At 46.7% G+C, this 15,782-nt stretch overlaps 3 protein-coding genes across 9 annotated transcripts in view; 1 reads left to right on the top strand and 2 right to left on the bottom strand.

The window, feature by feature from the left end:
- On the bottom strand, positions 1 to 7,116 carry LOC144111243 (uncharacterized). The gene is made up of 3 exons (XM_077644468.1): positions 6,920 to 7,116; positions 1,970 to 2,412; positions 1 to 1,186 (listed from the first exon to the last, which is right to left on the bottom strand). The coding sequence occupies exons 2-3, from the start codon at positions 2,399 to 2,401 to the stop codon at positions 101 to 103; spliced, it is 1,518 nt and encodes a 505-aa protein (XP_077500594.1). The 5' UTR covers positions 2,402 to 2,412; positions 6,920 to 7,116; the 3' UTR covers positions 1 to 100.
- The window catches only part of LOC144111274 (uncharacterized), a 25,070-nt gene continuing 14,807 nt past the window's right edge, over positions 5,520 to 15,782 (top strand). Inside the window, exons 1-4 of one of the 4 annotated variants that reach the window (XM_077644519.1) lie at positions 5,520 to 6,231; positions 6,413 to 6,840; positions 7,569 to 7,694; positions 8,867 to 8,937. In XM_077644519.1, the coding sequence (XP_077500645.1) occupies positions 6,706 to 6,840; positions 7,569 to 7,694; positions 8,867 to 8,937 (332 nt within the window). In that variant the 5' untranslated portion in view covers positions 5,520 to 6,231; positions 6,413 to 6,705. Of the gene's footprint in view, positions 6,232 to 6,347; positions 6,841 to 7,568; positions 7,695 to 8,866; positions 8,938 to 15,782 lie in introns of those variants that run through there. The other 3 variants (XM_077644536.1, XM_077644512.1, XM_077644527.1) reach the window with 3 other exon arrangements.
- Positions 8,946 to 15,782, bottom strand: part of LOC144111251 (uncharacterized) — a 19,522-nt gene continuing 12,685 nt past the window's right edge. For all 4 annotated transcript variants that reach the window (XM_077644491.1, XM_077644500.1, XM_077644484.1 and 1 more), the window contains one exon: positions 8,946 to 14,406. In XM_077644491.1, the coding sequence (XP_077500617.1) occupies positions 9,318 to 10,277 (960 nt within the window). In that variant the 5' untranslated portion in view covers positions 10,278 to 14,406 and the 3' untranslated portion in view covers positions 8,946 to 9,317. The remainder of the gene's footprint in view (positions 14,407 to 15,782) is intronic.

Below are 15,782 nucleotides of genomic sequence, written 5' to 3' on the forward strand. Positions count from 1 at the left end.
GCTTCTTCGTCGGGATTCGACAAGAAAACATCTACCTGTGCGGCAGGTGACATCCTTCTTATGTGAGAACCAGCTGCGTGTGAGAACCAGCTGCAAACACCTACAGCATTTCTAGCAGCGAGTCATCTACACTGCATCTTGGATCACGGCCTGCAACTAGCTCCAGTTCAGTGAGCAGGTTCTCGATGTCGGGCAAACTGTCCTCCTTGCTAGCCTTGGCCGGGCACTTCGGTGATGAAGAACGCTGTTCATTTGAAATGGCCTGGAGCTGTGGAGGCCATAGTGACCCTTCAATGTCAGCCTCTTGTGGGGTGCACAGAAGCGGTTTGGCTTGCTCCGCAGATGTGGTGATGGGTTCTTCTTTCTGTGAACTGGCACAGGACTGCTTTTCAATTATCTGCTGATATAACATCTCAGCACTGAGGTCAAGTACAAAGGTGTCATTATTGCCATTGCCAAAGTCTGAGTGTTCTTCGCTATTGTTGACTGTTGCTGCTGCATCCACAGCAGTTGAATCTGCCAATTTACCTGGTTCCAGGCTGTCATTAAAAGCATTTTTGGACATTTCTAGGCTGTTTTCAAATGTAGCATTAGCAGTCTTGAAGCTATCCTCACTATCCTCCACCGTGACGTTTGCTGTGGCTTCCAAAGCAGGAGCACCACAGGCAAACATTTCTCTGCGGATCTCCTCCGTGCATGTTGCTGTTTTCAGAGGATAGAGGCCTCCAGATTTATTGGACGCCGGCACCACTGAAATGGTTCCTCCACCTAGCAGGGATTGAGCGTCGCCACCAATGAGAGGATCACAGGTGATGGATGCAGGTAATGAGCTGCTTGCAGGACGGTTGGAAGTGGCATTCTTGTTTGGACGAGATGCGAAACATTTAGGTACAGTGACTCTGACTGGAGGCACTGTTTTTTTGCATGGCTCTAACATGGCTGTGGCTGCCTTCTTGGACACTTGTGCAGATGCAGAAACTTTTGAGGTCAGGTTCTCACGACCAGCATTCTTGTTTGCAGAGGATTTGAACTCCTTTGGGATGGTCGCTCTGATGGGAGGCACCGCTTTTTTGCACGCACGTGCAGGAGTTGAGTTAACCTTCTTTGGTGTTTGCACAGAGGTTGTAGCTCTTGAGCTCAGGTTTGGCTTCTGTGAACTGGTGAGGATGCTTGACTTGACCAGATTCTGCACATTAAAAAGCAATACGTGCATGAGTAGTCAAGTCTGAACAAGGCCTTTTACTGCAAATCCAGCTATAATACTGCAGACATAATTATGTCACGCACCAAGTTGAAATGCAGACAAAATAGCTCTTTCAGCAGGAAAAGGAAGGTCTGGAAGGACGGGGGCTAAGCAGAGATAAGCAAGGTGCATGGGGAGATGGGACACAAGGAATCTCTTCTAAATTGGGGTGACTATCTCTCTGAAGGCCGTGTATTTGGAAGCAGCCCATTTCAGTGCAAATGCAACATTGTGGGCCAGCATAAGCTTCTTGGGTTTGGATTTGTTAATGTACCTAGAAGGATACCAACAGAAAAATAGTTCTGGATGAGCATCCTGCCTAGAAGGGTCACTTTCAAGTGAACATGCAGGCTGAAAGAACATTTTTTTTTTTGTACAAAACCCGTTTCAGTATGGCAGTAACTCAGGATGTTACCATTTCTGTCTGTGCTTTTTGCTTGTGCGTTTTCCTCACTTATTCTTCACCCGACAGGAAGAAATTTACTTTCAGTGATTAAGCTCCGAGTAGCGAAATTAAGTATAAGATCGATGACGCCAGAGTTGGAAGCAGAATGTCGCCAGAACATAGGCCATACTAGCTAAAACAGATAAAGACACAAAATGGATTTCAATGCATCAGTCTGGAAGCAAGTTCAGGTATGATCAGCAGATAGAGACTGAAGCAGCTACGCAGCTACGTGCTCATAAAGTAGGCGCCCTCAGGAATTGAGTAAGGGCCAGTCGTACCTTACGCGGTGGTTTCAATGGCTTCGGCTCCTCGCGGACTGTTCCCAGCAAGACGAATCGGCCCTTGTAGCCTTTGTCGGTAGAAATCGGGACAGCCAGCCTGCTTGATGTCTCGTTGCCATTAGGCTTCCAGAAGAATGACACGAGCTGGCTCTGTCCAGGCAGAAGCTTGAACACTTCTGGGTCTGCTCTGAATCCCTTTGACCGCAGCGTATCGCTGAGTGTCACCATGTGGTCGGTGTTGGAGGGGTTCGAGACTTTTAGCTGGCGAACTGCCTCTTGGCCAACCGGAATCTGTTCGAAAGTGACCTGCGGTGACTTGCTGAATGGCTGCAGCAGCAGAATGGGCACCTCGGCATCCACAGCTCTGCCTTCGACTACCTTCGAAGGCACCTTCGAAGGCGGTGAGAAGGTTAGCAGCTTCCCAGCCATGTTCCTTAATTCTGTCGAAACAAAATACGGGAGGCCCGATTGAGCAGTGTTAGAACCGGTAGCAGAAGGTGGTACACGACTTAATTAAGTGAGAGAAAAAAAGACAAATATGATACATGCAAAAGCGAATCTCAGAAAACCATGGTTTAGACTTAAGCACCGAAATGAAAGGAAACGCTTGAGCATCCAGTACACGACTAGCTGCAGCACTCACCGCTAATCAAAAGCTTTCGCACAAAAGACAAGGCGCCGCTGCCACATTCAACGTATGGCAGATATGATGGGTAGCGGCCGTAGTCAACAGCGTACTACCACATGTACACAAATTTTGAATCCCGCACCGCAAGACCGCACTAACGGTTGCGCCGCGCGTGTTTTAAATGTGTCTGCCGTGACCGAATCAAACGAAATGTCTTTGTCACGTGATTGCTTATGTTTCTAATACCGCATTTACACGGGCGACCTTAAAAACAACGGGTCCCCGTAACTACAGTATTGTGCGTTTTTATCGCTGACACTAAAAAATTTCCCCGCCTCAACCGCTGGCTCGTTTGCGGTGAAACTGCACACAGAGCTTGCGCATTATGGTAACTTTTGTATCGTAGCAAGTTTGACAATGGTACTTACTTAGTTCAGGCGCACATGATGCGAAAACGTAAGCGTCTACGAGAGATCGGCGAGCCAAAACCCGCAGACGACGCTTTTTCGCTGAGAACCGGCAGTGGCGCCATCTGTTTTCGGCAGCGGAAAGCGTCACGACTAGGCCGCCGAGGCGAGCGTTGCAAGGAGTGCGGGCCCTTTGAATATGCCGTTCGGCATTTGCGTCTGCTTCAACTGAAGCGCTTACAACATTTTCGGCTAATTGAGCGGAAAAATATCAAAATTACTGATTTAAAGAGGCTTTACCTTAATAAGAATATTGTTTGATCTCTTCTTCTGCCGAGTGGCTTATCCAATTCAGCTCATTTCGTCTGGTTTCGGGACTCTCTGAAAGCATCGGAGGGTGACACCACGAAGTCCTGAACTGCTGTTCTCGTTTAATTTCGTTGTGTGGTGCGAACTTTTTATTCTTCCCTGCTGTTTAGACGTCTTCGTTGCACTGTGTTGTGTGATGAGCTTCGGTATGCCAACTTACAGTGCGAAAGAGAAAGCTGCGGCAGTGGTATGGCTAATTGAGAGAAACTCAATGCACTACGTCCGCAAACAATTTATGGTGCGGTTTCGTCGGCGGCCACCGTCTCACACAGCCGTTTCGGAATGGCGCCATAAGTTTGAAGACACTGGATCCGTGAATAGGCAAGCAAGAAAAGATAAAGGAAAGGGACGCCGTGGAATCGGTGATTCGGTTGAGGGGGTCTTTGAAACCAACCCTCGTATGAGATGCACCCGTGCTGGGCTTCTTTTCGGCGTAGCCCCATCGACGGTGAGCCGAGCACTTCAGATTAAAGGATGGCGTCCGTACAGGGTGCGTGTACACCAGCACTTAAGCCCAGCAGACAAAGCCCAGCGGGTCTCATTCTGTCGCTCAGAGCAGCAGAGACTGGCAGCAGATCCTGGACGCCTCGATTTTTTGATGTTCAGTGACGAGGCTGTTTTTCACCTGGACGGCCAAGTAAACCGGCAGTGCACACGTTTCTGGTCGAAAAACAACCCGCATTTCACTCACACCAGGGCCGTGAACTCGCCACGGACTGTTGTCTGGTGCGCAATTTGGCGAGAGGGAGTGGTCGGCCCGTTCTTCTTTGAGGACAGTGTGACTGCTGACTCTTATCTGCGCCTGTTGAAGGAACGATTTCTGCCGGAGCTGGTGGAGTACCACATGCAGCAGCGGCTATGCATCTTCCAGCAAGATGGCGCCCCTGCTCACTACGCAAGCAAAGTTAGACAATGGCTCAATGAAGAATTTCCGGGCCGGTGGATGGGGCGTGGGTCGCCCAATATGTCTTGGCCACCGCGATCGCCAGACTTGACGCCGTGCGATTTTTTCGTGTGGGGATACATAAAATCGCGCGTCTACAGGGCTGGAAGCCTTCACAGTGTTGAGCGTCTTCATGAGCATATAAAAAAAGAATTCGACACGATAAGCGACGACATGAGAGCTGCAGTGTTCAGCGAATACGCTCACAGGTTGCAGCGATGCATAGACGCTGCAGGAGGCCACTTTGAGGATTGATTGCTTTGCAGCCTGAACGTCTTTTACTTGCCAGCTTTCCAACCAATGCAGCGGCAAGGGTGAGTCGGTGGCAGATCATTCTTAAAACAGTTCAGAAAGATACGGACACATGGACGGAATGTACACACGAGCGTACGGCGTGTACTGCCAATAAATTAGTATTCTTTCTTTCAACAGCTCACACCATTCCCTTTTGACGACGGAGGTAGGTAGGTAAACTCTTTTATTGCGCCCAAAAACAGGGGACCAGTCAAAGGACCGGTTGCGCTGACTTAGAGGAGGTCGGCGGGGCGTCCTGCGAGAAAAAGAGCCGTTCTTCCGGCCTAATGTGTGTATATCGTTTTAATAGGGCAAATGATGAGATACGCCTAGAATTGGTTTGTTTTTCAGTGCTATAATTTGAAAATACTTAAGATGAAGCAAATGCCGAACGGCATATTCAAAGGGCCCGCGCTCCTTGCAACGCTCGCCTCGGCGGCCTAGTCGTGACGCTTTCCGCTGCCGAATACAGATGGCGCCACTGCCGGTTCTCAGCGAAAAAGCGTCGTCTGCGGGTTTTGGCTCGCCGATCTCTCGTAGACGCTTACGTTTTCGCATCATGTGCGCCTGAACTAAGTAAGTGCCATTGTCAAACTTGCTACGATACAAAAGTTACCATAATACGCAAGCTCTGTGCGCAGTTTCACCGCAAATGAGCCAGCGGTTGAGGCGGGGAAATTTTTGAATGTGTCAGCGATAAAAACGCACAATACTGTATAACCGTGCTCCTACGGCAGACGAAACTGCAGTTACGCCACCTAACCACAGTTACCCAAACTAGAGTGAACTAAAAGAGTGTATCAAACGCCTATGCCGCCTGTGTATCAAAATTGAGGCAAAAAGAGGGTAATTTCCGCTAGGATCGCTGCGAACGTTATCCTTCCTTAGGTGCCTTTTTAAGGGCGGCAGAACCCGCGCGCTGCGTGGCGTGGTGGTTAGTTAACTCGCTACACACGCGGAAGACCAGGATTTGATTCCCCTTGAACGAATTTTTCAGTTTTGGCGTCGAATGCATGACACTGCTTTTGCTACGATTGAGTGACACTGCTATTGCTAAGATTTTGTTTGGTTATCTTTCTATTATAACCTAGTGCTTAAATTGTGCAATCTTTACATAAGCTAGAGGTTTAAGCGAATTGTAGATAAGCCTTCTGCGTTTTGTTTTTAAACTTGTAATTTGCATATTACTTGTTACTTGGGTGTGAGCGATATAGAACAGTGAATGAGGGTTATAAATGTGCCCATTTTGTTCCAATAAACAGTTGGTAGTGTGCGCATGTGTTGTCTTTCTTCCTTCTATTGTCTTCATTGCGCCGAGGTTTTTTCAGTCATGCATCAACTCGCGCCCCACAGCTGGCCGTCATTGACAGCGTACCTCTGCGTGGCGCATTCTGTGCAGCTCGCAGACGCCAAGCTGAACGAAACGATTCCCTGGGCACTGTTTGAAAAGGAGTGTTTGTCTTACCCATCTGCTAAAAGCACAGATCGAAGCTTGGAGAGTAACGTCGGGTGTGCTCTAAACGCGCATTCAATGTTGGCGCTGCAGGTGGTACGGAGATTCTGGGGCCATTTATTTTCACAGCAGCAGCAAGGCGACGCTTCACAAACTTCAGTTTCGGTGCGGTTTACTTTTTCTTTTCTTGCTACCACGGCTTGTTTGCACTAAAACAAACTGCGATTTAAAATAAAATAAATGAAAAACAAATCGTTCTTTCTGGAGGAATCGAACCTTAGTGTTCTGCGTGTGAAGCGAGTTCACTAACCACTACGCCTATCTTCTCGTTCACTGTATCTTCTAGTTCACTCTGCCATACCAAACCGAGCTTGCCGACCTCCGCAGCCTCTGTTTGCTACCTTAACCGCCAAGATGGCAGCGCCCATGGCAGCAGCAGCAGCAGCAACGTCGAAGGACTCGTCCTCCCATAGTTGTCATCTGGCTTGATTCAACAACCTCGGCTCTTATACGCATCTGATACGGATCTTATACGGTAACACGCGCGACGCTCGCCTATATGCTGCGATTGTAGCGGAACTGAACGCCGGGCTGCCGCCGGGAGAAGGCCCATGCAACAACAAACAAGTGAAGCTGAAAATGGAAAACCTTACTACCTCAACAGTGCATTCTCAAGATCGTCTGCGACACCCCCGACCTATGCGACGACGGCGAAGAGAATCGACGCATTGCTCCAGCGACAACACATGCTACTGTCGCACATGCGAGGCTGATGTAAGCAGTTCAGCTGCACTATGAAAACAGTGCCAAGAACCCAATAGCACGAGAATCGTTCGGTAAAGGTCGTACTTACCGGTATTTCTTGTTGAGACTCGAGAGTAATGTCCTCAGGCAGTAGCAGCATACGCAGCACTTCGAATCTTCGCTCGTGCACGCGTGCACGGCGCTGCATGTAAACTTCATCCTCCTCGTTACGCACGTGTTGTTGGTCGTTGTTATTTGCAAATTGCGAGCTGCAGCGCTGACAGCATTGCTGTACGCGTCGCTATTTCTGGCCGCCTGCTAGAGCAACAATATAGTTAATTGAATTTCTAGATTTATTTCATATTTCTTTACCAGGCTTCACTGTGTACTAGCAGCATTTGTGAAATAGCATACACAGTGCAGCCTGGGAAAGATATATGCAATAAATAAATCTAGAAATTAACCTAGTAAGATATTGCTAGAATGACAATAGTTGAACCGTAATGCACAGTCGTGGCTTCAGTTGCAAAGCAGCAACTAGCAGGATGTAGTTTAGTCACATTGCAAATGTAAATTGCATGCATTAATTTCACCAGTACCTGTGCATATGCATTAGACACTTATCTATGAAATTTTAGTCTTGCATTGAGAATGTGTACAGTGAAGCTTAATCCACTGAGAGAAATGCTGTGATCACAACCCTCAAATGTTTTTTTTAGCAACACATTTAATAGCTCTCATCATTTTTATTTGTCCAGGCAGCTGAGACGGACAGGCACTTCAACTGGGTCACCTGGTGTCCCATGTATCTTCTACTGGCAGCTCCACACTTCCTTGGCTGCCTTCCCATCAACGATGATGGGCGAGTCAAGGAAAGTTTAGAGGTAATTTGTGATTTATAACATTGCGTGTTATCTGTCGTTCAGATCGCTTCAGAATTCTATTGCTGCTCATTTCTCAGTGCGGAACTTATACTCATTATAAAATGGTGGCCAACAATAGATAATAAAGAACAGACTCAAGCAGTTGTGTAAACCACTCCCACAAACATGGGCACTGGCCTCCACATCTACATTTTTGCCTTGTGCTGTTGTTCTTTGTCATGAAGCGTGAACCAACTAGCCAAGCAACTCCCACCGCTCGTCCATAAATCCTTGTTTTTTTTTTCTAGCAAATCTACATATCGGTAGTTAGCTGGTTGTCTCCCCATGTATTTAATGTTACCATGCCAGAGAAAAGACCGCTTTGTTGTACAGGGAGTTCAATGTGCATTGCTGGTTTAGGTTACATCCTTTTTTTTTTCAGGTGGGAATCATATGTCAAAAGGCACACTTTGTGGATGGATTTGACTCAAGTCTGTAGTAAGATGAAGTTACGATACGCACCAGAATTTCGGTGCCTTTATTTGCGTGGTATATTAACATTGCTAATGCTGTATGACAATTCATCTTTCACTAATGTGACCATATTCTATGGAACCCAAAGTGGGACGGGGGGGGTGGGTACAAAGAGACCATTCAATCATACATTTTTATTTTTTATTTCGAACACGCAAAAGCCATTGTCGTTTTTCTAAATCAACCTGTGCGAAAAGTGTCTCCTTCTTTAATACTTCTGGCTAGAATGTATTTTCTTTAGCAAATGTTCCTTTCTGCAAAGATTTGAAAAGTATTCCTCGCACGTCATGCATGCATTTACCTTCAGCGCAAGCATGGCTTTTAATGTCGCCACTTTAAGCTGTGTCTTCTCTGCTGTCCATATCTTGCTCATGAGAGAAAACGCCCTCTCTACGGGTGCATTTGTACCTGGCAGGCACATGCAATATTCCAGCATGGTCATCAAGTTCTCACAAGGCACATCATTCTTCTCGAAGTGCCCGAGAATCTCCATCAAGCGTTCCCCAACAGATATTTTCTGCGCCTTCCATTCCTAAATTTTTTCAGCGGTCACATAATGTGAGACATTATTGATTTCATCAAACATGGCATTCTGATCAACTATGACATGATTGAACCCTGAAGTTATGAGTTCTACAGTTTTCTGCATGTCATTGCAGCATGGGGATGACCCAAGCGAGACCCATAGAAGGCTTCGTACTTCATCAAACTGCTGGCACCATTGGTCGAGGTATGACACGCAAGTTGCATAAAACTTCACCACAGTATTCACAACCTGTTCTCTTTGAACTTGTCCCTGTTCTTCGAGCTCTGTTGCCCTTGAGCGCACACTTGATGGTAGAAATGATTGCTCAAATCTTTCTCACACTTCAGTCTGCAGCTAGCTTAAGGCGCTGTAGACTTCCACAGCTGTCTTCGTGTCTCTTTCAATTTGGAGTACAGTAGCTTCAAACATAGCAGCTTGGCTATGCAGAAAATAGAGACAGAGCTCTCCACATGGGTCTTCGAAAAACGACTTGATGAGAGACAGACACTTGTCTATTGACAAAAACATGCCTTTAAAGCTGGTTAGAGCTTTAGGACCCTCTCAACAGCTGGCATCAATGCCAACTACCTGGTCTTGCTATAGCCCAGAAGCCGCTGGTACTCCGCTGATGCAAAATCACAAAACTTTTTGAAAGACTCCATTATGACCGTGTAAATGTAAAAGTATGAGTAGATTTTCACAATCACGGCCTCAATATCTAATGGCAGGCAATCGGCAGCAGTCTGAACGGTGTTGTGCGCTATGTGCGCAGCGCAGCCAATTCCAACGATCTTGTGATCCATAGAATCTTGCGATCTCGAGAACACATTGTTCTTCCCGTTTCGCGCAGCACCACCAAAGTTGCAATTTGCGTTGTCGGCACTGAAAGCAACCAGCTTTGATGTAACTTGGTTGGCTTCGAGTGCGTCCATTATATATTGGCTCACCATAGCTGAAGTCTTGCCTGGCAAGGTGTTAATCTCAAGGAGCTTCGTTTGCACTCCTGCAGCAGCGGTGAAATAGCGCACCATTATCGGGAGCACTTTCAAATCCTTGTGGTTGGAAGGATCACAGAACACTGAGATAAATTTAGCCTCCTGCAGGTCAGTCTTCAATTCTTCCTCTGCAGACGGAGCAAGCACGTTCAAAGCAATCGCTTCTGCCTTTGTGCGAGCGCAGGAGGATTTTTCGTTGAACAATTTCTGCAGAAGCTTTGAAGTGCAGTCCATTGATCGGAAGCTATGGTTGTGAGCGATCGTGTGGAAGGCGAATACACCCTTTGATGCAGCAAGTTGGAGTTCCTTTTCCCCGGCACGTTCCTGTCTGAAGAACTGGGTTACTGCATTGGATCTAGCAGCAGCCGACACACTCTGCTTGTGCTTGACAGAGCTGATGTGTTTTACTATATCCGAACGTCCACCGTGAGCGACTGAAAAGTCTGCCCCACATGCATCACAGCGCACATCCGCCTCTGACTTAGTTTTCTTGATGAACGAGTACTCTTTTCCCATCTGTTCCGTGAATTTGCACTTGCGTTTCGGCATTGTCGCCGGCAACACGACGAAAGAAGTCGAAAAACCAAAAAAAAAGCTGACAAAGCCGCTACGAGGCGCCGTCAACAAATCGGGACATTTGATTTTGATTATGGCTTCGGCTCGCTGGACAATGCAGGCCAGCTGGCGTTATTTCGACCAGGTGAAAATAACGGAAAGCCAAGCCAAATCATTATTCCGACCTGGTCGTAATAACGAAAGCGTTATTTTCACCTATGGATTATAGATTGGCTTGGCGTCATTTGTGATTTATGCATCGCTGTTGTGCAGGCGCGGGCGTTTTGCATCGCTTGCTTGTTTGGTCGGCTTCTGGCTGCTCTGGACGTGTGGTGTGGCACATTGGTTGTGAAAGGACGGTTATGTGCTTGCGTGGTTTGTGTGCTCGCACTTGTGTAGTGCTTGTGCCTTCGAAGGTGCTCCAGAAAAATGAAAGTCTTTTTCGAAGCTTTCTCAAGAAAATCTTGTCGTGATTAATTGCCCGTATGAAAATATGCTTTCATTTCACGTAATTTATGGGTTGGTCGAGTGGGTATATGTGCGCTCATAAGTTCCGAGCTTTCATCCTGATTTGCGCAGAGTATAGGCAAGTTAGTAATGTGAATTCTTTACAACGTGATCAGGCACGGTGGTTCCGCAGTCCCCGAGGCATTCGTCGGTCGAAGCGAACAGCGGTCCCATAAGTACAGGGTCGTCCACCCTGAACATGCGAGTGCGTGGCTGCACTCTCTGGAGGGCCACTGCGTCCGACACGGCCACTCAGCCGAGTGGCGCTAGAGAAGTTGGACCTGCGCGTGGCGCTTCTCCTCATCTGCCACTTCGCTTCGATGCGCAGCCATGTCGGACGAGGTGGCCCTCCAGAGAGCGCAACCATGCGCTCGCGTTATGACAAGAGAAGAAGGTTGCTAGTGACACGTCAACAGGACCAGATGGTATTCCAATTATATTAATAAAGAAGCTTTGACCAAAATCCAAGCAAACATTAATAGAGGTAGTGAAAAAAATGGTAGTGGATGGCAAAGTCCCCAATGCATGGCGATCAAGTAGAATGAACATGATATATAAGGGAAAGGGGGACAAAGCTGATATAAGCAAATACCGTTCTTCAGAAACGCACTGCGATGAGTCTAGGTTAGCCTGAGCAGCTGTCTGTGGAAGGGATTTAGCAATGAAGAGGGAGCATACCTGCGGTACGCGTGCGCTTCTTCGCTGCTATCGCGGTGGCCGCATTAATCCCATACAATCATCGCTATATTAGAATCTAGAAATTGTGTATTTTAAGGTGCAGGCGACAAGAATAAAACGGATGGCAGAAACAAAATTGTCGGAGCGAACCCACGCAAGCGCATTTTGTACAGAGCTGTTTGTGCCATCTGCCGCGGCATAGTTTCGTTTCTGTGCTGTCGTTAACGCTAGCGTCGATGCAACTGTGCCAACAGACGCAAAAAAAATCACATGGTCTGTAAGTGCGTTGGCGTTGGCCTGGGTGCTTCCAGAAGTCGCCGAATGCAGCAGCGAACAAGTGCCTATATAGAGTACGTGTATAGTCTCGCTTTTTCTGGCCGGCTTTGCCATTACGCGCGCATTGAACGAATTCCGGGACGGTGTAAACTACCATCGTGAGATAACTTTCGCGACGTACGACAAGGGAATTATGCAACAATTGCATTATGTAACAGATATAGGCGATCCAGTTTCAGTTGTAGGGGCTTCTGTGGCAGCTGGACTAGATCTGGCTCATATGAAAGAAAAAAAAAACGTACCGGGAAAAACGCTGCAACCGCGAACGTAACAGCGGGTTCTACTGGATGTTTGTTTTGCAAAGGGAAAAATTAATCCTCCCTCTTTTCATTGCGAGGGCTAGAAGCGCCAGATGCGCAATTCCATCTCATATCGATATCACCATTTCGCTGTGCCGCATGCAAGCACTATGATCAGTGCGTTTAGTGGTAAAACCTTTTATGCGCGATCCTTCCTCAAACATACGCTCACACAGTGAATGCTCGTTGTTTCGTGCTCGCTTTTATAGCTCAAACTTTCGGTCAATCTATTGGAACTGAATTAAGAGCGGCGTGTGGAGGTGGTTTTGTAGCCGGGCTTCCTTTGAGCAGTCTTATATATAAATTTGTCGCTATAATAAACTTTCGAGATTTGCGACAAGTCTTTTGAACATGAAGACAATATATCCAAGGGCCATTACGTTTAGGGACAAATTGTGCGTGCGCCATGGATGGGAAGTATGTACATGGCCACGTACCAATGGTCAGGCATTCGGCGCCTCGATACTTCAAACTATTAAGCGACCGCAAATTTGTTCAAACTATGCTGATTAAAAACGAAGGGTAAGGGGACCGAAAATAGTTCTTTACGCAGAGTTCGGAATAAATTTGGGAGCCCGACCATGGGTTGGTCCGGGTCTTTTCATTCTCATGCGACCGCTCATCAGCACTGTCAGCGGTGCCTCATAGATTCCACTCGATAGGCCCCGCATACGGTGAAATAAACTGGTCCCACGTCGTGGCAGGAACAGGAGCGCAGCTGGGGAGAGAAACTGCACTTTGAACGCACCGTGTAACAGGCGTAGTAGATGAGTGGTTCTCCACAATTGCCGCATGCAGCACGCTGCATTGCCATGCTTCATCGGTCAGGACAGGTAAGCTGTACAGCTGTTGCGTATGCTTATATTACCGGCAGCTTTGTCGCACTGAAATATGCGATTTTGACGGGAGCGAAGTGCCAGTTTGTAAATACCTCAGGTTTTAATTAAGCGATTTCCCTGTCTGTGTACAGTACGCACCTTACACACTCCTCTGGCAATAGTGGCCCTCAGCAGCTGAGAAAAGTTAGAAGAAAAAAATTAATCTGACATTAACAGGTGATGCGAATTCACTCAGCCACCTAACTCATACCACTGTTCTGCTTGAGGAAAGATAGGTCACAACAGTAAGAGAAGACTATCAATCAAATTTAGCAAATATTTAGGGCCTCTTGTTAGCAGTTAAAGCCTGATAATACCCAGTTTGTGCACCCGAAGCATAAATCACGAAGACCAGGCTAAACCCAATTTCTGCTCAAAAAGTGCCTTCAAGAGAAATGTAATTTTCCAGTGCAGCAGTCTGAAGCAACCGTATAGAAACTGGCAGATGTCTTGAACCTGAAGGCAATGGATAAACTGGCCATGGGATGGTTTCCATGAAATGTTGCATGGCATGAATTACCGAGGAAGACATCGTTTTCTTTATGCTCTTTTACAGTGCAGTTTCGGGTAATGCCAATTTCACACACTGCCAGCAAGAGCCCAGTGCTACAGAATTCGCCTCGTTTGCAGCGAGTTGCAATCCCAGTAGCACTGCTAGGACTGTTATCTTGCCTTTGTAAAATACGTACAAAGAATATTCAATTCAAAGGGCCTCAATTACAATGTTCAGCAAGAGGTTCCCTAGCATTGTCAATGCTCAAGTGCTGAATGAGGTGGTGGTACGGGTACAAGCATCCCACTCAGTGTAGATGCAATTCGAAAAGGCACTAGTACCTATAAGAAAGTTGAAACTGTCCCCTCCTATGCATTAAAAGTTGGCACGTGCAGTGCCCACAGTCATCCTGTTCATTCCTTGATTTACATTTTCAGTGGGCTTCATCACCTGTTTAGCAGTTGTCTCAGAGCAGTATGTTGGTGAAATTTTTTTTTTCATTAGCTTTGTGGAGCATTTTCTGCTGCAATGGCATAAACAGGAAGGCAACATGCGGTTCTGCAGCAACACTTCAGACTAATGCGACACACGGCAAGCACTTACCTCAAAGATGAGTAGGTTACTCAGAGGAAACAATGGTGGTTGGGTATGGTCTTAAAAAAAAAACTGCTTTGTAACACGGTTTTTCTATACGACCAACGAAGTTGTTACTCATTTATTCATACGCTTCATCAATTACTGACAAGGCGTGTCGGTAGGAACACTTTATTTGGCAAGAAAGTCCTGGCCGACGTGGGCCTAATGCGACTCTGTCTGTAGGCCAAGGTGCAGACTTATGGGCACAATCTTGAGCCAGTAGGTTGGAACGGGGAATAGGTGCCTTGGACGAGAGAATGCCGCGCCATGCAAGGTCGGCTGCTGCAGTCCCTCCACTAGTGTCAGTCATACACAGGGTTGGATGCCATGAAAGGAGAAAAAAGTATGCAAGCTCAGAACAATAAAATGCAACTAATAAACCACTAAGAGAAACCCACAAACAAGTACACAAAAAATGGAATGCATATGAGGGAAAAAAGATAAGGACATCTCCTAAAAGGCTACAGCAGCAGCCCACGCACTCCTGTATTGGCTTTGCGTAAGGACATTAGAAAGATCCTTAAAAAAAAAAAGAATAAAAGGAACATTGATCAAGATGTGCAAGAGAAACCACACACAAAAAGAAGTGTGTACAAGGCAGAGACCAAGAATGAATAAAAATAGTCAAGAAAAACAACAAAAGGGTTTCTGAAGGGCTTCTGACGCTGGCACACAGGAGGTCACAAGCTCCATATGCTAAACCCAAAACCTTAAAGGGGCGGAGGCATCAAATTTTTTATTGGAGTGTTCTTAGTTTCAAACATTGCATGCTCCCACCAGGCACGTGATACGTGCTCCGCAATTCAAATATGCACATTAAATATTATCGCATCATTTATACTGAGCGATTTTGGTTTCTTTGTGTCGGGGTGCATTATGACATCACTCCCGAGGAAGAGCAGCAACCCTGGTCATGTGGGCTCTAAAAGTAGTGACACAGGGACTGCTGCATCGTCTGACCTCGTACACATGCTGTGCATATCAGGGCCTTTCGAAATGCCGGCTAGTACTGCGATATGCTTTATTTTCGAGTAGTTCAAATTATAAAACAGATATTTGAAATTGCAATACAAACATGTTTCCACAAAATGCAGTGATGAAAAGAAACATTTCACACAAATATTTCATTCCTCCTCATAATTTATCGCATTCTAAAGCTTATTGAGCATCTGAATGAATGAGGGAAAATCATGTAGAATGGTACAATTAGTCTGAGCCATAACTGTGTTCAGGAAAAAACATGACAGCTTGACTTTGTAAGCTGCCGAACGACAATCTTTCGGCTTTTCATTTCTCGGTCTTTTGGCGAAAATCATAGCACCGAAGCGCGGCCTTGTGGTAGAGCATCCGCCTCACATTCGGTATGTGCTGTGTTCGATTACCGGTGCCGACGAGTACCCACCGGTTTTAAGATTTCCCCGCCATGGTGCTCGGCTCATCTAGGGTGAGATGCTTGGGAGAAGGGTCTTCGACCAAACCGTTGCCTTGATGGATCAGAGATAAGTTCCGCCGTCAAGCAACCCTAAATCCACCTCGTGCGGTAGAAGCCCATCTTTTTTTTTAACCCGTCATGCACACCTGCTGATGCGTGTGAGTCAGCCACAACGGTAGCAATCAAATACCACCGCACTTTGCTCGAAGGGGGTTTGTGAGTGGAGAGTGCTTATGGCAC

Source organism: Amblyomma americanum, chromosome 1 (genome assembly GCF_052857255.1).
Source record: "Amblyomma americanum isolate KBUSLIRL-KWMA chromosome 1, ASM5285725v1, whole genome shotgun sequence".
Classification (NCBI taxonomy): Eukaryota; Metazoa; Arthropoda; class Arachnida; order Ixodida; family Ixodidae; genus Amblyomma; species Amblyomma americanum.

Excerpts from the sequence above, each read along its gene's own strand:
- LOC144111243 (XM_077644468.1), bottom strand. The coding sequence starts at position 2,401 with ATGGCTGGGAAGCTGCTAACCTTCTCACCGCCTTCGAAGGTGCCTTCG. Across the intron at positions 1,187-1,969 it reads CATTGAAACCACCGCGTAAG|AATCTGGTCAAGTCAAGCAT; the intron begins GTACGACTGGCC and ends TTTAATGTGCAG.